Consider the following 22,977-nt stretch of genomic DNA (forward strand, 5'->3'; position numbering starts at 1 on the left):
CGTGAAATTCTCATCTTGAGACAATTTTTTGTTTCTGACACTCACTGAGCTTTTAGTTATCCAGTGTGGCTTGAACTGGAAAAGTAAGAAGCCTGCTCAGATGTAGCTTTCACTAATTACAGTTGAAGAGTTGGGAGATGGGAAAGGAGAACATTTGAGGTATAGAGAAAATTAGTGTGCTCAGAAAGAATTTTATCCCAGTTGGTCCTCCCAATCAACTAAAAATGATTTCCCTTGTAAATTAAGGTCTTTTAGTTGAAAAGAGACATATTCAAATAGTTAAGAAATCTTTTGAAGGGATCCCTCCATTAATAAGTTTTAAGAGACACATTATATATGGAATATTAACTTATTTTTAAACTAATCTTATTCTTAAATTACAAAAATAAATGTGAAACACTTTGAACCCCTTACCCAGATGCACCTATTGTTAATATTTGGTCCCATTTGCTTTATCACTTGCACAGTCTGTGTATATGACATGTATTTGTCACACACACACACATACACAAAATGTACATAAACACATTTTTTTTCCTGAACAACTTAGAGGTAATTTATAGATATTGTGACCTTGACCTTTAAATAGTCTAGTATGTATTTAGTATGCATTTTCTAAAAATAAGGACATTTTGTTATACAGTAACATTATAGTTATCACAGTAAAATTCAGATCTATAATAATCTACTATATGTAATCCAACTTTGTCAGCTGATTTAAATTGTACTTTATAGCATTTTATCCCTTTCCAAGATCAAGTCTAGAGTCAGGCATTACATTTAATTGTCATTATCTCTTTAGCCTCTTTCAATTTTCTTTTTTTACTGGGGGGGGGAGAGCAGGTATCAGAGATTGATCTCAGGGGCCCTTGGCCACTGAGCCACATCCCCAACCCTATTTTGTATTTTATTTAGAGGCAGGGTCTCATCGAGTTGCTTAGCACACCTCACTTTTGCTGAGTCTGGCTTTGAAGTCATGATCCTCCTGCCTCAGCCTCCCGAGCCCCTGGGATTACATGTATGTACCACAGCACCTGGCCAGCCTCTTTCAATTTTCTTTTGTAAAGTCCTTTATCAGCCAATAGTCATTGCGTATTGAGTTGTTTCCAGTCTGGGACAATTATGAATAAAGCTACTATAGATATTGTATTTAAAGGTTCTATCTAGTGCTTTTGTGTACATAAAAATCTCTTGGTAAATATGTAGGGCTGAGACCAGGGGGTCATATGGTAAGTATACATTCACTTTTACAATAAACTACTGAACTTTTCCAAAATGGTTATACATTTTGCCTTCCTTACCACCATATGAGAAATACAATTGCTCTGCATTCTTGTCAGTAATTGATATTGTCATTTTTGTTAAGACATTCTAATAGGTGTATGTATCTCAATGTAGTTTTAATTTGCCCCTAAAAACTAATGACATTAAGAATTTTTTCATGCATTTGTGAGCTCTATATCAACTTCAATGAAATGTCTATTTAAATCTTTTGCCCATTTTGTAAAAAATTGAATTTTTTTCTTATTGTTGAGTTGGAAAAGGTTTTCTATAACTTGGATACTATTTCTTTCACAGACATACATTTGGAAGAGATTTTCCCTGTTGCTAATTTTTTCATTCTTTGGTGGAATATTTCAGAACAGAGGTTCTTAATGAACTAATTATTATTATTATTTTGAGTGCTGGGGATCAAACCCAGGGCCTTATGCAAGCACTGACCATTGAGTAATATTCCAAAAACGGAAGTTCTTAATTTTAATGAAGTCCAATTTATCAAATTTTTAAATAGATTTGGTCATTATGTGCCTTAAAAAAATCTTTGCATACCAAATTCATTCTATGAAGCCAGTATCACTCTGATATCAAAACCAGATAAGGACACATCAAGGAAAGAAAACTAGACTAATATCCCTGATGAACTTAGATGCAAAAATTCTTAATGAAGCATTAGCAAATCATATTCAGCAACATATTAAAAAGGTTGTACGTCATGACTAACTTGGTTTTATTCCAGGGTTGCAAGGATATGCAAATCAATAAATGTAATTACCATGTAAACAATAATCATAGTCATCTTAAGAGATGCAGAGATTTTTGGCTAAATTCAGCATCCTTCATGATAAAAACATTGAAGAAATTAGGGATAGAAGAAACTTACCTCCACATCATAAAGACTATATATGACAAACCCAAAGACAACATCATAGTGAATGGGGAAAATCTGAAAGCATTTCCTTTAAAAATCTGGAAAAAAGACAAGGTCCACTCTCACCACACTTCTATCCAATATACTACTAGAAATTCTAGTTAGAGCTATTAGGCAAGGGAAGAATATAAAAGGGATTAAAAAAAAAGGGCATGAAAAAGTCAATTTATCACTGTTTATAGATGATATAATCTTATATTTAGGAGATCCAAAAAGCTCCACCAGATGACTGCTAGAGCTAATAAACAAACTCAACAAAGTTGCACATTACAATCAACTCAAAGTAGATCAAGGACCTAGGAATTAGACCAGAGACCCTGTACCTAATAGAAGAAAAAGTAGGCCCAAATCTTCATCGTGTCGGATTAGGCTTTGACTTCCTTAACAAGACTCCTAAAGTTCAAGAAATAAAATCAAGAATCAATAAATAAATCAATAAAAAATAAAATCAAAATTATAAATGGCAAACTAAAAAGCTTCTTCTCAGCAAAATAAACAATCATTGAGGTGAAAAGAGAGACTACAGTATAGAAGCAAATTTTTACCACACACACACATCAGATAGAGTAATAATCTCCAGGATATATAAAGAACTCAAAAAACTTAATATCAGAAAAACAAACAACTCAAAAAAACTTAATATCAGAAAAACAAACAACTCAATCAATAAATGGGCTACGGAACTAAACAGACACTTTGCAGAAGAAGACATACAAGTGATCAACAAATATATGAAAAAATGTTCATCATCTTTAGTAATTACAGAAATGCAAATCAAAACTAAGATTTCATCTCACCTCAGTCAGAATGGCGGTTATCAAGAATACAGGCAATAATAAGTGTTGGAGACAATGTGGGGGAAAAGGTACACTCATACATTACTATTGGACTGCAATTTGGTACAGCCACTTTGGAAAGCAGTGTGGAGATTCCTCAGAAAATTTGGAATGGAACCATCATTTGACCCAGCTATCACTCCATAGACTATACCCAAATGACTTAAAATCAGCATAGGATAGTGACATGGCTACACTAATGTTTACAGAAGCTGAATTCACAATAGCTAAACTGTGGAACCAACCTAGATGCCCATCAATAGATGTATGGATAAAGAAACTGTGGTATATATACACAATGGAATATTACTCAGCATTAAAAGAAAATAAAATTATGGCATTTGCAGGTAAATGGATAGAGTTGGAGAATATTATGCTAAGTGATGTAAGTCAATCACAAAAAAATAAAGGCTGAATGTTTTCTCTGATTAATGGATGTGAATCTATGGTGGGGGAGGATGGGAAGAATGGAGGAACTTTGGATTGGGCAAAGGGAGGGTGGGAAGTTGTTCTAGGGGTAGGAAAGATGGTGGAATGAGATGAACATCATTATCCTAGGTTCATGTAAGACTGCACAAATGGTGTGTCTCTATATCATGGACAACCAGAAAATTGAAATGTTGCGCTCCATTTGTGTACAATGAATTAAAATGCATGTACAAGTAAGTAGAATAAAAAAAAGAAACAAACAAAAAATCAACATACAAAAATTAATAGCTTTCCTATACACCAAAAATGAATCTGCTGATAAAGAAATCAGGAAACTCATTCCATTCACACTAGCCTTAAAACAAACAGACAAATAGTAAAAAACAAACAAACAAACAACAACAAAAAAAACAACCTAGGAATAATTCTAACCAAGGAGGTGAAAGACCTCCACAAAACTATAGAATACTTAAGAAATTGAAAAAAACATAAGATGGAAAGACTTTCCACATTCATGGATAGACAGTATCAATATTGTTAAAATGATCATACTATCAAAAGCAATTATAGAGATTCAATCCAATCCTCATCGAAATACCAATGCCATTCTTCACAGAACTAGAAAAAAAATAACAGTACTTAAAAATTCATTTGTAAGAATAAAAGACCCAGAATAGCTAAAGCAATTCTAAGCCAAAAAAAAAAAAAAAAAAAAAAAAAAGCAGTGCTGGAGGCATCACAATACCTGACTTCAAATTATACTGAAGAAGTATAGTAACAAAAACTGCATGGTACTGGCATAAAAATGGACACACAGATGAATGAAACAGAATAGAAGACAAAGAGACAAACTCACACATCTACAGTCAGTCATCTGATCTTTGAAAAAGGTACCAAAAATATATATTAGAGAAAAGACAGCCTTTTAAACAATGGTGCTGTAATACTGGATATCCATATGTAGAAGAATGAGACTAGATCTTCATCTCTCATCCTACTTAAAAGTTAACTTAAAATGAATCAAAGATCTAAGAATTAGATCAGAAACTATGAAAGTCCTAGAAGAAAACATAGGGTCCACACTCCAATATTTAGGTACAGGCAATGACTTTCTCAATAAGATCCCTAAAGCTCAGGAAATAACCCCAAGAATTAATAAATAAAATGGCATCAAATTAAAAGCTTCAACACAGTGAAGGAAACGATTAAGAATGTGGAGAGAACCTAAGAATCAGAAAAAAATCTTTACTAGCAACTTTTCTAACAGATGATTAATGTCTCAAAGAACTCAAAAAACACACACATACAAATACACAAATCCCTAATTAACCCAATTAGTAAGTGAGCAAACAAACTAAAGAGACATTTCTCAAAAGATTATAAATGGCCAATGAATACATGAAAAATGTTCAACATCTTTAGCAATTAAAATCACCCTAAGGCCAGACATGATGGTGCATGCCTATAATTCCAGCAACTAGGGAGGCCAAGGCAAGAGGATTGCAAGTTCAAGGCCAATCTCAGCAACTTAGCATGCCCAACAGCATAGCAAGACCCTGTCTCAAAGAATAAAAAGGGGTAGGGAATTGGCTTAGTTGTTAAGTGCCCCTGGGTTCAATTCCCAGTACCAAAAACAAAACAAAACTTACACTAAGATTTCATCTTACTCCAGTTAGAATGGCAGCTATTTAGAATACAAACAAAAATAAATACTGGAGAGGATGTGGAGAAAAAGGAACAATTTTATGCTGTTAGTGGAATTACAAATTAGTAAAATCACTATGGAAATCAGTATAGTGGTTCCTTAAAAGACTAGGAATGGAACTACCATACCCCAGCTATACCACTCTTTTTATATTTATCCTGAAGAATTAGTCAGTATATTATTGCAATAGATGCATATATATGTTTATAGCACCACAGCTCACAATTGCCAAACTATGGAACCAGCCTAGGTGTCCATCAGGGGATTCATGGATAAAGAAAATGTGTGTGTGTGTGTGTGTGTGTGTGTATGGAGTTTTATTCAGCCATAAATCATAAATAAGAATGAAATTCTGTCATCTGTAGGAACTTAAGAAATTTTATGTTAAGTGAAACAAGCCAAACTCAGAAAATCAAGGGTGATGTTTTCTCTTATATGTGGAAGCAAGAGAGGAAAAAGTAAATGAAAGGATTGGGGGAAGGGGCTAGGGTGGCGTTGAATCTCAAAAAAAAAAAAAAAAACAAAAAAAAAAAAACCAGCAAAACACCAGAAGGGAGATCAGTAGAGTAGAGGAAAGGGTCCAGGAGGAGAGAGGAGATAAAGGAAAGAAACTATTGGGAAATGATATTGACCAAATTATATTCTTATATTGTATATGTGATTATGTAATAATGAATCCCACCATTATTCATTATAGTTATAATGCACCAATGAAATATATGAAAATGGTAAAAAATATTTTTTTTTGCCTAACTCAAGGTCACAAAGATTTTCTCCCAAGTTTTCTTCTCTAAATTTTATAATTTTAGGTTTTACTTCCTATAGCCTCTTTTAACCTGGAGCTTTTCACAACCTTTGTTTTCATGATATGATGCTTTAATAGAATGCTTCTCATTATGGATTTGCCATATGTTTTCTTTTATTTAAAGTCGATTTGTATATTTTTAAAATATTTATTTATTTTTATTTTTTAAAGAGAGAGAAAATTTTTTTTAATATATTTTTTTTTTAGTTTTTCGGTGGACACAACATCTTTATTTTATTTATTTATTTATTTATTTTTAGTCATACATGACAGCAGAATGAATTTTGACATATAATACATACATGGAATATACATACATCATGTGGTGCTGAGGATGGAACCCAGCACCCCACGTATGCCAGGCGAGTGCGCTACCGCTTGAGCCACATCCCCAGCCCCATATGTTTTCTTTTTTATCAGACTCACATTACACATTCTCAGTTGGAACATCACATAGGTGATGGTGTATCCTTAGAGAAGCATATCTGGAGACATACGAAGTCCACTTCGCCTTCACTCACAGTGTTTATTTTTGTTTGTATTCTTAATAGCTGCCATTCTAGTCAGCAGATGAAAGCAATGGCCTAAAAATCTATGTTTAAGTTTATTCCCATGGATTAGATCATTAAACATACATCTACTTAATAGCAAGAGGAAGCACTGTGAACACAATAGTCAAAGGTTCTGTTTCTATGAAACAGAGCACATAGAGCAAGCAAATATCACAAATGTGACAAGTATAATAAAAGGAGAAATGTACAGTGCTTTTGGTGAAAGATTGAATACTTTTCCCCCAAGATTAGGAACAAGGCAAGGCTCTTTTCACCACTTATATTCAATATCAAACCCAAGGTCCTAACCAGTCCAATAAGGGAAGTAAAAGAAATGAAAAGAAATAAAGCTATCTTTACTTATAGACTACATGATAATCTACATAAAATATCTCAAAGAATCCACAAGGATCAACTAGAACTAATAAGTGAGCTTTAATATGGACATGAAGTCAATGGAGAAAAAATCAATTATATATCTATGTATAGAAATAAACATTTAGAAATTGAAAAATGCATCACTTTTTATAGCATTAAAAAACATTAAAAACCTGGGGCTAAATTAAACTATATGCAAAACTTATATTAGAAGTCCACAAACACAATTCTAAGAAAAAGTAAACAAAATCCCAATTAATGCAGAGATATACGGTGTTCATGGATTAAAAAGTAAATATAAAGATGGTAATTCTTTCAAGTTGATCTATAAAGTCAACACAATTCAAATATCATCAAACTTCTTTGCAGAAAGAAGCTGATTATAAAGCTTATATAGAAACAGACAGGACCTAAAATAAGCAAAATGTTTTTGAAAAAGAAGAACAAAGTTAGAGAATTCTTCACTGCCTAATTTCAAGACTTACTATAAAGCTACAATAATCAAAATGGTATGATATTTGAGTAAATATAGAAGAGTGCCCAGTAGACTTAGATGTGCTTGATTTCTGACCAAAAAAAAAGTAATTTAATGAGGAAAGGATTATCTTTTTTTTTAAACAAATAAAATGCAGTCATTATTGGACACCCATATATTAAAAACAACAACAACTTTATTTACACTATATACAAAAAATTAACTCAATGTGGATCACATGTCTAAACATAAGAGCTAAAACTATAAAACTTCTATGAGAAAAATCTTTGTGATCATAGTTAGGTAAAGATTTCTTAGGACACATAAAATATGAATCATAAGAGAAAAAATTAATGAATTGGACTTGATCAAAATTAAGAACTTCTACTCTTTGAAAGGCATTTTCAGAGAATGAAAAGATAAGACAGAGACTTGGACAATATAATTTCAAATCACCTATTTGTAATGGACATAAATTCAAAACATATAAAAGACCTCTTATAACTCAGTAAGATTTTAAAAATACAATTTAAAAAGTGGGCCAAAGTCTTGAGCAGAAACTTCACTAAAAAAAATATATGAATGGCAAAATAAACACATAAAAAATGTTTAAAACCATTATTCATCAGGGAAATGCAAACTAAAACTAAAATGAAATATTACTGTATACCTATTAGAAAATTGAATATAATTTCATAGTGGGACTAGGAAACTGGAATTAGAATCCTCATGAAATCATCTTACTAGTTTAGTTACCTATATTAATGAAATTAAAAGTACAGATATAAGAAAAACAAGAGAAGAAAATTTCAATTTTATTTACTTTACTTACCCCATAGCAAACTCATCTAAATTTGTTTTTCCCATTAGTAGAGCTCCCTGATCCAATAACTTCTGAACTACTGTAGCATTATAAGGTGGTATATAACCTGAAAAAGTTTAGTTATTTTATCATAGGAGAGAAAACAATGCACATGTAAATAAATCACATGCAAGAAATAAGATTTTAAACCACAATTAAACAATTAATATTGACATGGTGAATTATTCCTAATCTGAATAGCAGTTGTGCTTTCTTCTAAGACTTAATTTTTTTCTCCTGCTAACTGTACAAGTTTTCCAAAGACAGTTGAGTATTCACTATTTTTATAATTTAAAAACATTGATTTTAACAGTAATACAATATATTGCACGGTAGAGATGTACTCAATTCGTTTGAAAGTAATTTCAAATCATTATTTTACTTTGACTTGATGTTTTCTTCTTAGATATTATATCAGAAATGTTTATGTATCTTATCAGAAAGAGCTCCTTATTCTCAAATAAAATTTCTTCTACCTTTTGAAAAGCTCTAGTATACATTCCCAAACATCTAATACGAGTCCACCTATTAGAAGACCCTGAGGCATATTCCTTATAGAATATTATTTTTAGTGTGCAGTAGTCTGAATAACCTTTTTTCCCCCCTTCTAGGACCCAAAATATCTTAATAAACATGCTTCTTTTGACCTACTGAATTCTAAACAATAAAACTAAGCATCACTATTCTGTGCTACAAGAGATGGAGGAGTCAGGAAACAAAAAATAACTTAGTGAGAAGATGCTAATGAATTTTCACATCATCCATAAAAGGGGGATAATGACAGCTCATACTTACCCCACATTTTCAATGAGCAGGAGACAGAGGTCATTTAGTGTGTTTGTGGTCAGTTACTGAATCTTCCTAAATAGGATTTCTAAAACTTTTAAAGTAGCATTCATTCATAAACTGGCCTGCCTCTAAAAAAATAATTCTGCATTGTGAAAGAGCAAATAGTAAAGAAGTAATAGACTATCCTAAGTATTTCTTTCAAAGATATAATTAGGTTATCTTGGTGCTTAGTATCTAAAATGCCTATTTTAATAAAATTATTAATGCTTCAATTATACTTTACCTTTTAACATATTTGATGCACATGTTGTCTCAATGCCAGATGTGCTAAAGTTGTCTTTTACTGCAACAGGTATTCCATCTAAATCTCCAAGTGATTGACCTGCGTTAAAAAGCCAACAGAGGCTTATGAGAGATAACAGTTCAAAACTTAAAGTTGTTTATAATAAACAGTAATTTTTGGAAATAAAATTTCTTCAGAGATAAAATTTATGTTAGAAATTATTCCAGTTGGATATTACAAAGCATCACATACCCACTTACCTCATTTTATTATACTTCTCTAAATAAGAGTATGTTTTACGTTTATAGCTTCACTTGCCAAATGGAAACTGCTGTATTCAATTAAACTCTTTCTCTGGTGCTAGACTTAAGCATAATTGGAAGTCGTTTACCTTTCTTATATCTTTTCTCTGATTCTTCAGCTTGCTTTAAGGCCACCTCTTCTGATACAGTAATATAAGCATTTAGAAACTTGGTCTTCTGGATAAGGGAGAGACATTTCCGACAGAGCTCTGTTGGTGTAATCTGGCCTTGTTTCAGTGCTGTAGAAACCTATCATACAAATAATTCAAAAACCTGTTACTGAGTCTGTTTAAGTTCAGCTATTATACTGAAGGGGCAACAGAGTAGTTACACATAAAATTTCAAAGTTAGGCTTTGGTTCAAAATCAAGAGAATCTATCAACCCTATTTTTAAGAGAATGAATGAAAAGTAACATGTTGGTCAGATTAAAGGATGAGTCAGGAAACACGGCATTCTCCTCCTCTCTTTTCCCAAGTTAGGCTTAAGCAAATGATAACAGTGTAGGTAAGTTAACCTAGACAGAAAGAGTCTGGGTGAAGATAACACCTAAAGGACTTAGTTAAAAGGGAAAGAAATGAGATAATTTTAAGTGGGGCTGATCTTCATTAGGTCCACTTTTAGGAACTCCAGATTTGAGAAAATCAGTAAGGGAATTGGAAAAAAGAAGTGAAAACAAGGATGCTAATTAGCTATCACTGAGCATGAAGAGAATGAAATGTACATTGAATAGCTCTCCTGGGTCAAAACTGCAGGTGTTATATCTGAATATAAAATAAAGTCAACTTTTAAATTTGTCATTTAAAAAAAAAAATCTCTCTCCTGGCACTTCTTTTATCTCTAATGGAAACTGGGCTTTCCCTTGAGGCCACAGCTTCCACCATTTTCATGTATCATAGAATCTGATGGGGGAGAAGAGAATGCAGGCAGGTGTCTTCCTAGTTCTTCAATTCCTTTCTCTTTCCCCTTCTTTCAAAAATCCCAAACTTATGTGAAACAGATACCTTAGGGATTATATCACTCTCCCCCCTCTTCCTCCTCCTATTTGCTTTCAATCATAGACAATTTTAGCACCCAGCTCTCTGTCATCTTAGTTACTATTGTTCCTACTGCTATTCTTGTTCAATTCAAACTTCAGGTCCTTGTATACTGACACCCAGCCTTTCTGTCCCTTGATCTCACTTTGCACAAGCTTCTCCTTTTCCTTATTACCCCAGTTACCCAGTTTGCTTAGTTATAGCTCAGACTACAGCATTATCCATAGCCATAAAATCTTTCAAACCTTAATTCTTGCCATCCCACACCTTCTGCCCACTAAGCTCATTTATTTTACTACCCATGAAGCCAGCAAGGAAACAGTGATCTCAGTCTTAGAATAAGGACATGGATCCTGTGGACAATCAGTGAGGTCAAATGAGGACCTACCTGCACACTACTCCAGATGAAACCTCAGGCCTGGCCAATATTTTTTGTTTGTTTGTTTTTTTGGTACTGGGGTTGATTTTAGTCTTGTGATACTGAGCGAAGAACTCAGCTATTCCACACCTGGGTACCTGATCCACAAAACTGTTGGATAATAAGATTGTGATTTTCAATTGCAAAGTTTATTCTCATTTGTTTTGTATTCAGCAATAGAAAACTATTATATCTCCTTAGAAAAATTGAGAAATCTTCCTCAGGAATCATTCTTAAAAAGTATAGAAAGTACGGTAAGGGAAAATTGTAAATACTTAGCATTTTTGTCCTGTACCAAACTTAAATTTAATAATAGTTATTTAACATTTCGATCTAGGTATCACCCAAGATGCTTTATATTTCATCTTTACATTCACACTGAGGGGCTTATATTATTTTCTCCATCTTACAGATAAAGAACTGATTTCCTCTTGAGGTCACATAGCTAGAAAGAGGCAGAGCTGAGATTCAACCAAGGCCTGATCTTGTTTTCAAAATCCATGCTCTTAAAGGACTATAATACTTCTCTCTCTACACAAGGCATTGAAGTATTTATTTCTCTCTAACTAGATAACATTATTATTTTTAGAAATAACATCAGAGGTTCACTTAGGAAAGAACTGTCTTGATAAATACAGGTTTAAGAGAGCTTTTCAGGGCTGAGTGTCTAGTGGATGGGCACTCTTTCTGTCTTTTGACACGTTCTGTCTTCACTGCCCCATGCATGTCAAGGTCACCAGCAATGTGCACATTCCTAAATCTAGCAGTCAATGCTCAGTCCCCATTTGACAGCATTTCTCAGCAGCACCAACACAAGGCACAGTTTCCTCCTTAGAACACTTCTTCACTTGTGTTCTGGCACTTGTCATATTGGTTTTCCTCCTACCTCTCTGACCATTCCTTCAAGTTTTTTTTTTTTTCCATCAGCCGTTCTTTCTAATACTGACCTCTAAATGTTGGAAGTTTTAAAACTGGGTGCAGTGACGTATGCCTGTAATCCCAGCGGCTTGGAAGGCTGAGGCAGGAGGATCACAAGTTCAAAGCCAGGTTCAGCAACTTAGCGAGGTTAGTCTAAGCAATTCAGTGAAACCCTGTCTCTAAATAAAATACAAAAAAAAGGGCTAGGGATGTGGCTCACAGTTAAGTGCCTCTGAGTTCAATGCCGGTACCAAAAGAAAGAAAGAAAGAAAGAAAGAAATGTTGGACAGTTTTAGGCCTTCTTTAATTTTATACTGAACTTCCAAAGTGACATTATCTAGCCACACAGCTTAGTTATCTTCTATATTCTGACCAATTTATATCCTCATATCCAACCTGTTTCCTAGGAGAGCTCTAAATTTATCATCTACTAGCTGAAGTACCATTTTATATATCTAGAAGCTATCTCAAAATTAACACCTCCAAAAAAGATCTTTTTTTCATTCCTTCTGAGACAGGGTTTTACTAAATTGCCCAGGCTAGTCCTAAACTTGTGATCCTCTTGCTTTAGCCTCCCAGGTAGCTGGGATTACAGAAATGTGCCACCACACCCTGCTCTAAAAGAGAGCTCTTGAGAACATCTTCCTTCCAAATATACTGCCTTTTAAATCCTTTCCAATCTTGATAAATGCTACCATTTTAGTCAATTGCCAGGCCCCAAGCCCCAAGTATTCTCCTTGATTCTTTTCTTTCCCTCAAACTCCACATTCAATTCATCAGCAAACTCTAACATAAAAAATAACACCTATTTAAATATCAGCCAGAGAAACCTTCCCTGACAGTTACACTAAGTCATAAGCAAGCCAACTAGTTCTCCCCCTATAGCCTGCTTAATTTTTCTTCATAGTACTTAAACTACCTGTAATTATGTAATTTACTTTTGAAAACTCTTACTTAATGCTTGTTTTCCTACCAAAAGATATGTAGGCTTCACAAAAGCAGGAGTTTCTGTCTAATGCTAACTCGCAGTTCCCAGAACCCAGAGGTACTCAATGAATGTTAGCTGAATAAATGAATAACTTGAGTTTAAAATTTGGAACCTATTCCCCTAGAGAACAATGATTAAATCTTCTTAATTAAAATCCTCAAGAAGTCAACTAAATATATGATTAATTAAGCTTTCAGATTAGTATAGCCTAGTATCTGACCCCTAGAAACACTGGGATTATGCCACAAAAGAAAGGTAAAAGTGAGTCTTCTCCACCTCCTGAATGTACTAGAGTAAAATTTGCAAATGGGAATTTTACCTCCTATTTGGCATTTGACCTCCTTTTAGTACATCTTCCCAGTGCTCCTCTGTTGTTATAAGCTTCCACTTACACCTCCTAAATTGTCTCAGATATTCAGTGTTTAGCCCCTCATCCTAACGTCTTTCCCAGCAAATTTTCTCCTACTTCAATTGGTTGGTTATCTCAACAAGGGTATTACCTAAGGAGGGAAATGTGATTTAGAACAATGAAAGAAAAAAAATTGTATAACCCTTCTGGGCATCTGTACTCCTTAAAAGAGAACGTATACTGAATTAATTAGTCTCCAGTTGGTAGAATTCAGGGCATCATTATGAGAATATGGGAAAAAAATGAATGGATAAAAGATACCTTGGGGAGGGGAAGAAGAAGATACTTTTTGGTCTGGGAAAATAACCACCAAATGTATTGCATATAGTAGGAATAAATAAATATTTGTTAAAGTAGTGATTAAGTGATCATGCCAAGATAACCTTTTGGTCTTCCCTTATGTTTGTTCTCCTAAATCGTTCATTTTTTCCCCCATAAGGCAAAAGTTATTTCTTACAATTACTCAACATCAGAAAGGGATCATGCGAAAAAGAAGGTGCATATGAGGAGGGTGGGAGGACAGAAAAAGGAGACACCATAATTTTAAAGGTTTTATTTTATTTTAAAACAGTTTTGGGGTTTAAAGAACAAACTTGATCTTTACTGACAGCACTGTATGTCAGATACAATTTCAGATGGTAAAATTATGTCATTTTGGGGAAGAAATATTTATTATTTAAAACATGTGGATTTAAAAGTCTCATAATTGATAGCTTTCTAAAAGGCTGCCAGCTAGCCTTTTTGTGTGTGTGTGTGTGTGTGTGGCCAATCTTTCCACCCTCCCAGGGTGCCCAGAAGAAAAGAGACAGCTTAGGTGGAGATACCAAAAGAAGATGGAAGAGAGAATAGGTTCTGAATCTCAGAAATTGCCTGGAGAATCCTTTCCACACAGATCTGATTTAGAGTGAGAAACAGTTGTAGTTCTAACAAGGGCCCTAAGTGACTGTGATAGCAGTGGGATTCGGATAGTTCTAAAGGTTAAGCTATCTGGGCCAGAAAACAAGGAGACCAGAATAAAAGTCATAACAGCAGGAACATGAGAACAAATTCTAGCCATATTTACAAGACGGAATTAACAAGACTTGGTGATTTCTTGGATGTTAAAGATGAAGAAGATTCTAATAAGCAATAGGATAAAGGATATTCTATTAAAAAGACTATTAAGGATTCAGAAAGAGCAGGGGTTTTGTTTTGAAGATGGGGGTTAAAAAGCTATGGTACTGTTACAACTTGGGTTAAAATTAATTCGCTGATGAGATATCTGGAAGAGATGTGCAGAAGGCATTCACAAATACACTTTAGTGTTCAAAAATGATGTCCAGCTCATGGAGACTGAGGTAGGGAATCGTAGGTATCTTGGCGGTAGTTGAAGCCTAAAGAATAACTTTTTAAAAATGAAAAACCAACAATTATTCATTTTAATTCTGCAACCTACAAATTCGCCGCGCCCTTCAGCAAGAACTGCTTCTGTTGGGACACAAAGATTGAAGTGGACCAGCCAAGTCCTCCTCATCTGGCAAAGTCCACTCTGAGAGACCCTGGGTCTGGGCTTGACCAAGGCCTGAGCAAACTTCTAATACAAAGAAGTCGATGGATGCACATTTCCACTCCATAATTCCGCGGTGCAGACATCTCCCCTAGTGAGGTCCTCCCACCAGAATGGGCAATGCACGTACAGCCTAAGGACCACAAAGAGTGGATACCCACATTCAATTCAAAGAAAGAAGGCGTCTAGCTGGAACAAGATCCTCAATCAGGCGCCGAGACTTCTTGTCCACCGAGTCCGCGAATCTTTCCACCCTCCAGGGGTCCGGGGTCCCCCCTCCCCCCTCCAAGGCCAATTCCACTCACTTCACGGAGGGTTCCGCCCAGCATGGTCTTCCTGCTCGGCCTGCCACCACAGGGGCCAGGTAACAGAAAGAAACAGAAGGTCAACAGCCGCCACCAGGGCTACTGGGCGCAGCCATCTTCGCTCGTCACGGTACTCTTCTACACCGAGCACTTCGATTGGTCGAATTGCAGCCCGGGGGAAATGATCTTCGCACGCGATTGGCTGTCGTCACATGGCCCCCCTCCCGCGGCGAGGAGAGCCGGCAGGCAAGGGGAGTCCGGGCTAGGGTCGCGGCGGTGTTGGGAAGTGGTGGTTTTGCTTGGCATCGGGATTGCTGGCAGTGTCTGCCGGTTTCGGCAAGGGTTCCAGGACAGCATAGGGATCTAGGGAGGTTGCACATCTGCTTGTTTGCTATTTTCTTTGTGTTGCCTTTTAAAGGACTGTCCGCTGTTGGGGGAGGGAGGAGAATGGACAGAACACTGACTAGAACGTTACTGGAGCATTTCTGATGGGACGAGCACAATAACAAGTCTGTATTCTTCCTTCATTTGCTCCACTAGGTTAATTTCACTTTCGAGTGCTCAATTTTGAAATAGGTTAGTGTGTTTGGCAGAATTTGATCGAATTTAGGAGTGAGAGCTTGAACCACTTCAGTTGCATCTTATTGGAGCACAAAGCACACTGTTCACGATGGAAGTTTTGAGGACTTGTGTACTGAGAAGAAATGCATGTACTGCTGCCTGCTTCTGGAGAAGCAAAGCCGTACAAAAACTTTCAGTTAGGAAGATTAGTACTACCTCTCCAAGGAACACTGTCATGCCCGCTTGGGTGATTGATAAATATGGGAAGAATGAAGTGCTTCGCTTCACTCAGAACATGATGTTACCTATCATACACTATCCAAATGAAGTTATTATCAAAGTACATGCTGCGAGTGTAAATCCTATAGATGTTAATATGAGAAGTAAGTTTTGAAAAGACTTTTTCATTACCTTTTTCAAAGCCAGAATTTCATTGCAGTTTTAAAAGATCTATTGCATTTGACTACATTTTGGTTAACACAAAGGAGTCATTTGGGTTTTTATTAATGCCTCTGCAAATAGTTTTACCAAAATTTAAAAAATCTCAATGGTAAGGATATACTTTAATCTTTTACAAAATACAAGTTTGTAAATTGGTACTTGTGAATTGTGTCTGCAGCAAACTTGCTATTATACTCTCCTGGGAACTTTGTGGTAAACTGTGATCTATCAGAGGCTTCAGAGGTATGGTTATGTTTACACATCAGTTCAGAATTTGCATTTTTTTGTAATTATTCCTGTCCTCTTTGCTCTCCCCTTACAACTTCCTTTATTGGTCCAGTAGACAAAGCAACAGATTGTATCTAGGATATGGATATTTTACTCATTTCTACTATTACTTTTCCCCCTCAACAGTGAAAATACACGTTCCTGTTTGCTGCTTTCTAAATCAAAATGTTGTCCTATTAATTTCTGCTGGGATGGGGCTGACAAAGCTTGGAAAGAGCTATGTTCCTTTTTGTTTTTTATTTTGGTTCTGGGGATTGAACCCAGGGGCACTCTAACACTCCCAGGAATCCCCCTCCCCGACTTTAAAAAATTTTGAGACAGGGTTCTGCTAAATTGCTCAGGCTGAGCTAGAACTTGTGATCATTCTGCTTTGGCTTCCCAAGTCACTAGGACTACAGGTGTGGGCCACTGTACCTGGCACTATATTCCTTAAATACATACTATGTGAAGATTATATTTATTAGAGTTCAAAAGATTGTTTAGCATTTGTGAATTACTTTAACTTTGGAAGTATTGACCAAAATGTCAGTCTTATGTGTCTTTTGAAAAAATTAAGAAACATCTTTTGTGATCATTAACCTCAGTGTAAATTACAGGGCATTAACTTCAGTGTTTTAAGTTAATGGCCATATCCAGTTTAATTTAACCAGGGACAGGTGTTTTGAGGGTAAACCTATGGTTTTTACATTCAACAGATTGCCTCATTAACAATTCTCATATATGACCTATGTTTGATGAATTTAATTCTTTGTTTTTATATAAATACAATTACAGAATTAAGATAATCATTTTGTGGAATTTATAGAGATGTGGAACTTATGAAACTGTTGAGACTTCATTTCCTTCTCCTCCCATGGAGAACTGGTGTGACAGAGTAGCAATTCTCAAATTTTTTAGTTTCAAGACTACTCTGTGCTTAAAAATTACTGGACACTTAATGTTAACTGTAGCTATAAATATTTACCTTATTGGAAATTAGAACAAAAATTTAAAATATTAACTTATTTAAAAATACAGTAACATTATAAAATTAAATCAGGAGAAAATATAAAATGAAACAAAAATAACAAGGAGGAGACAATTAAGTATGTGAAGCACTGAAACAATAGTAGTTGATAGAGGTTATATTGAAAAGTAACTATTTCCCAAAATAAGCCAAAAAGTTGGTGAGAAGAGTAGCTTTATTGTAAATTTCTGCATCTCTATTTGCTGTCTGGTTTAATAAGATAGCTGGATTTTCATACATACTTTTGTAGTCAATCTGTTACAGTATGATATTTGAAGTAATGAAGAAAAAACAGCCCACAAAGATAGATTGCTAGAAAAAAAAAAAGGAATCTCATAGATTCCTTGAAAAGACTGGGAACATAGATAACTTGAACAAGTTCTGAATAAGGGAAATAAAGTCCAGATTCACTGGCGTTAGGTCATTTTATTCTAATTTTGAAAGCTGCTATTTTTAACTTAGTAACTGTTTAGACCAGTGCTTTTCCAGTATGGTAACCACTAGTCAAATGTGACTGTCGAGCAGCTGAATATGGATAGTCTGAATTGAGAGTGCAATCAGTATAAAAGATTTAGTGAAAAAAAGAGGAATGTAAAATGTCTCATTAAGAATTTTAAGTTAGTGGGCTGGGGTTGTGGCTCCGCAGTAGAGCACTCACCTAGCACGTACATGCGAGGCCCTGGGTTCAATCCTCAGCATCACATAAAAATAAATAGATAAAGGTATGTGTCCAACTACAACTAAAAAATAAATATTAAAATAAAGAATTTTAAATCAGGGTTGGCGGTATAGCTCAGTGATAGAACAGTTGTCTACCATGTGTGAGGACCTGGGTTCAATTCCCAGCATCCACTCTCCAAACCCCCAAAAGAATGGTATATTAATTACATGTTAACCCAGTAACATTTGCAATACTGATTTTGGTTGTTTCTCTTTACTTTTTGAATAGCCACTAGAAAATTTTTAATTACGCATATAGCGTGCATCTGATTTCTATGGACAACATCTATCTAGACAATGTGATGGGAGTAACTGTTACACATTTCTTTCGGTGACGAAATTTGGCCAAAGGCTTTGGAGTCTTAAAAGTATTTGTGGCTAGAAAGCTCTATTAAGAATGAATTGAAATGACTTGGTTATAATTGTCTCATTAAATTTACATTTGTTTTTGTTTTGAAGTAATAATTGCTGTGACTATTTGGGCATGTTGTTTTACTTTATTCTTTTATTCTTTATTCTTTTTACATTGGGCTTGAAGGTAATTTCATTTTGCAAGATGTGCATGCACACTTTGTTGTATACATATTTGTTTCAGTACAATGCATCTGGACCTTTCTTAGCTGCTGTTTAATAAAACACTGTAACACATTTTACTTTTATATAGTATTCTTGAGACATCTTAGTGTTTTATGACTTGACTGAGTAATATTATTTGCAAGTTCTCCGCCTGCCCATGGATTTGTTTTGAGCAAGTGTTATTGTTGTTGCAGAAGATATCTGAAATGGTGGCTTGGGGAAATAAAATAATGAGTAGATGATTGTAAACTTTCAGAAGCAGTTATTTCCCTTGATAAGAAAGCAGAAGCCACATCTGTTTTACTTTGAAGGATGAAGACTGGCTGTTTTTCTGAAGATGGCCACTACAGTTAGACATAAAATAATAAGTCATGGAAATGGCTAAGGCAATGAATAAGTTTAAAAATAGGAAAATAATACTACCAGCAGCATTATATTCACACTGTTTGGGTTTTTTCCCAACAAAGTTTTTAGATGGGATTAAAGTCTTTGAAACTGATGACAGATTTAGGATTTTATAAATTGGCCAATTTCTCTGAATAAGTTGAACTTTTGTAGCGGGGTGGAACTCTGAAGGTCTACATTCATTTGTGTCATCAGTAGGTTCTTCATTACTAACTGCCATCTAGCTGCATTCCGGCCCACTTTAGATAGTACCAGTGTGCTAGGACTACTCACCTGATACATGGGCATACTAGGGTTACCAAGAAAACTCTAAAAACAACCTTGAGCTGCCAGCTCTGTAACTCAGAGAGGACCGAAACCTATCTGCAGCCCTGAAACAGCTAAACTTTGACATGGCTAATTGCCTGCTTCTGTTGCTCAAACCACATAAGGGTTCAGTGAGTAATAGTTGGTGTTTTAGCAGTGGAAAAGAAATGTAAGACAGAAAAAGAGAAGCATGCAGTATTTATGTCACATGTGAAGTTTTTTTTTTCCCCCCTGATAGCTTGCAATTCTACATAGCCAGATGGCAGATGTGTAATGTAACACAATGGCCAGTAGCTAAGATATTTTTGGAACTATCCCAACTTTCAAACACTTTCCTGTGTGTCTTGATTTTCATTAGGAAACCAGCTTCTGCAAACTGTGTACCTGTCAGGGTCTGTCCCTGTATCTATTTTCCTTCCTGCTGTGATGAATTGTCATTGCTCCCAAGTCTAACCCTCTATTTGTGTTCTTGATGTCATCCCCTCACTTACTGGGGTTTCATTCCAGAATTGTCTCCTGCATCATCAGTTTTCCCCTTTCTACTGGATCATTCTAATTGGCATACAAAATTGCTATAATTTCTCCCTTTTTAAAAAGAAAAAAAAAGTCACTGAAAAATCCTATCTCTGTTGCTCTGTCCAGCTACTCCTCCATTTTCCTGCTCTCCTCTATAAACACAACTATTTTAGAGTTGATTCTTCTCACTTGCTTCAATTCCTTGCTTCCCACTCCCTCTCAAGCATACAGTGTCACAGGAACTGCTTTTACCAAGGTCACCAAGGTCTCCATGTTGTTGGACAAAGTCTTGTTAAAGCCTCTAGCAGCTTCTGACCTTATTTGAAAATCTGTCTCTTCCCTGTCAGTAGAATTTGGCATCTTGAAAAGACCTTCTTCCCTTGGCTTTCAGGGCACCTCCTACTTTACCAGCCAAGTGTTCTCGGGATCCCTTGCTGGATGTTTCCCATAATTGAGATATAATGTTGCCCCCAACCCCAGCTTCTGGCCAGGAGTGGCCAAGGGGCAAGGGTAGACTTGGAGAGGGTTGGTGATTCTGCATACATGTTGTGTGGCAGGGAGAGGTATATGACAGTGGGGGCAGAGGGTTAGACAGGGTACCTGTCTTGAAGAACCTAATATAAGAGGAATATTCTCAGAAGTATGTGAGGCAGAAGAGAGGGTAACAATTTTGTATCTTAGAAAAGGTATTTTATAGATTGATGCTTTATAATGAACTACATAGGATTATTGCAGATAGAGTAGCCAATTTATTTGAACCAAAGATTATGGTTGTTTGTAGTTTTATGTAGCTGATATTTATGTAAATATTCTTAGAAATTAAGTAACCAACCTGACTTAACGTATCAGAATAGAGGCAGCTTAGAGTCTATGTTCCTTTTTAAGAATCTCTGTACTTTTTCCAAAATTGTTTTTCTAGGAAGATTTTTTTAGGAGATAGGGACTATCACTCTTAGACCGGTATCAGAGTTAAGTACTTTATAGCCATGCTTTGTGTGTTCCTTAAAATTTTTTACGTATACCAGTATCTTCTGTTCATTAACTTTTAATAGTATTAATGTTTGTTGTCTTCACCAGACTTGGCACCAAACGTCTTTATTATTTACAAAGTGTATGAATGAATAAATGAATAAAGATACTACCTTCAAAGAGCAAAATATATAAAAGACAATACTAAAAATACTGAAGATAGTTTTAAAAGTTGAGTTTCGATGGGTGTAGTGTCATTGCCTGTAATCCTAACAACTTGGGAGGCTGAGACAGGAGGATCATGAGTTCAAAGCCAACCTCAGCAAAAAGTGAGGTGGTAAGCAATTCAATGAGACCCTGTCTCCATATAAAATACAAAAAAGGGCTGGAATGTGGCTCAGTGGTCAAGTGCCCCTGAGTTTAATCCTCGGTACTACAAAACACAAACAAACTTGAGTTTCAAAGAAATTTTGAATAATGGTGGCTTTAGTTTCATAAGTGATTGTGATTTTCCACCTGATTTTCTTTGAATGGAACAGCACTCATTGTTTTTATATTTTTTCATAATGATGGCAGAATATTATAAAGTTTTTGTTTCATAATCTTTATCTTGAGACTCTAACATTTTACCTGGGTTGTTATCTTATGTTAGTTTTAAAATCATTCTGTCCTTAGTCTTGGAGGAAATAGATAAATTGTGTTTTGTAGGTGGTTATGGAGTGACAGCTTTAAATATGAAGCGTGATCCTTTACATATTAAAAGAAAAGGAGATGAATTTCCTCTAACTCTGGGCCGGGATGTCTCTGGTGTGGTGATGGAGTGCGGGCTTGATGTGAAGTATTTCAAGCCTGGAGATGAGGTAAGTTAATCTTTTTCTTCCTTATTTTTTATTACTTTTCTAAATGTGCATATTTTATTGTGCCTTTTTTAGAAGTATATTCTACACCATTGACTGGTTTTCTTCTCTTCAATAAATGTTCTGACCTTTGGCTGGAACCCTCATTTCCTTTGTTCTGTTGTTACATTTTTTTTTCCAAATAATGAAAAAATAGCTTGACTATACTAGAGTTTTCTAAATTTTGTGCTTAAGAATCATAAGACTTCTAGCGGCTTGGGAGGCTGAGGCAGGAAGATCGCAAGTTCAAAGCCAGCCTCAGCAAAAGCAAGGGGCTAAGCAACTCAGTGAGACCCTATCTCTAAATAAAATACAAAATAGGGCTGGGGATGTGGCTCAGTGGTTGAGTGCCCCTGAGTTAAATCCTCGGTACCGCCCTCCCCACAAAAAGAATCATAAGACTTGAAAACACATAGGATTGGGACTATTTTTCTTATGAAGTTTTTTCTTGAAAGAATCTCGAAATGACAATTACTACCTTCTGGATTCAGTGGTAAAATATCTGAAATTTGATGTGATCTGTCATCTGTCATGTTGAACATTTGTGCCAAGAGATTGTAGTGAGCTTGTAATAAAAGCTAGTGATGTCCTGATTACTTTTCAAATGATAACTATTCCCTGTAAGATAGGTACAGGTAGGCCCAGGTTATAGAAGAGGAAATCACACTATTAAAAAAAAAGTCCCATACCTAGTAAGATTAGGGCCAAGGTTCAAATCCCAAAGATTGTGGACTCTCTAGAACTCTTAGTAGTCAGTCAACACTGCAGGATACACTGGCGCCTGCCTCCAGTGTGGTTTGACTTAATTCAGAATCATACCAAGAAATTTATCACATGAAAATAAGTCCTTTGCTTGGAGCTATCTCAAAGGGCAAAACTTTGATAAGAACATATCCATGTCTCCAGTGAAGCTGTGTGTCTGTGTGTGTTTCAGGTCTGGGCCGCAGTTCCTCCTTGGAAACAAGGCACTTTCTCAGAATTTGTTGTGGTCAGTGGGAATGAGGTAACTTACCATCTCTGCTAAAGTGCCATTAGAAAGTTTAAACAAAG

The 22,977-nt window shown here is 35.5% G+C and overlaps 2 protein-coding genes across 2 annotated transcripts in view; one reads left to right on the plus strand and one right to left on the minus strand.

Annotated features, from left to right (window-relative positions):
- Nucleotides 1–15,381, minus strand: part of Qrsl1 (glutaminyl-tRNA amidotransferase subunit QRSL1) — a 32,305-nt gene extending 16,924 nt beyond the window's left edge. The window contains exons 1-4 of the mRNA XM_046430580.2: nucleotides 15,244–15,381; nucleotides 9,714–9,873; nucleotides 9,323–9,421; nucleotides 8,221–8,317 (exon numbers count right to left, since the gene is read on the minus strand). Coding sequence (XP_046286536.1) covers nucleotides 8,221–8,317; nucleotides 9,323–9,421; nucleotides 9,714–9,873; nucleotides 15,244–15,267 — 380 coding nt within the window. The 5' untranslated portion in view covers nucleotides 15,268–15,381. The remainder of the gene's footprint in view (nucleotides 1–8,220; nucleotides 8,318–9,322; nucleotides 9,422–9,713; nucleotides 9,874–15,243) is intronic.
- A 62-nt stretch (nucleotides 15,382–15,443) lies between these two features.
- The window catches only part of Rtn4ip1 (reticulon 4 interacting protein 1), a 42,470-nt gene continuing 34,936 nt past the window's right edge, over nucleotides 15,444–22,977 (plus strand). The window contains exons 1-3 of the mRNA XM_046430590.2: nucleotides 15,444–16,187; nucleotides 21,740–21,891; nucleotides 22,862–22,930. Coding sequence (XP_046286546.1) covers nucleotides 15,914–16,187; nucleotides 21,740–21,891; nucleotides 22,862–22,930 — 495 coding nt within the window. The 5' untranslated portion in view covers nucleotides 15,444–15,913. The remainder of the gene's footprint in view (nucleotides 16,188–21,739; nucleotides 21,892–22,861; nucleotides 22,931–22,977) is intronic.

Source organism: Marmota monax, unplaced genomic scaffold (assembly GCF_021218885.2).
Source record: "Marmota monax isolate L192 unplaced genomic scaffold, Marmota_monax_Labrador192_F-V1.1 WCK01_AAM20220418_F8-fsc00013, whole genome shotgun sequence".
In the NCBI taxonomy this organism is placed as follows: Eukaryota; Metazoa; Chordata; class Mammalia; order Rodentia; family Sciuridae; genus Marmota; species Marmota monax.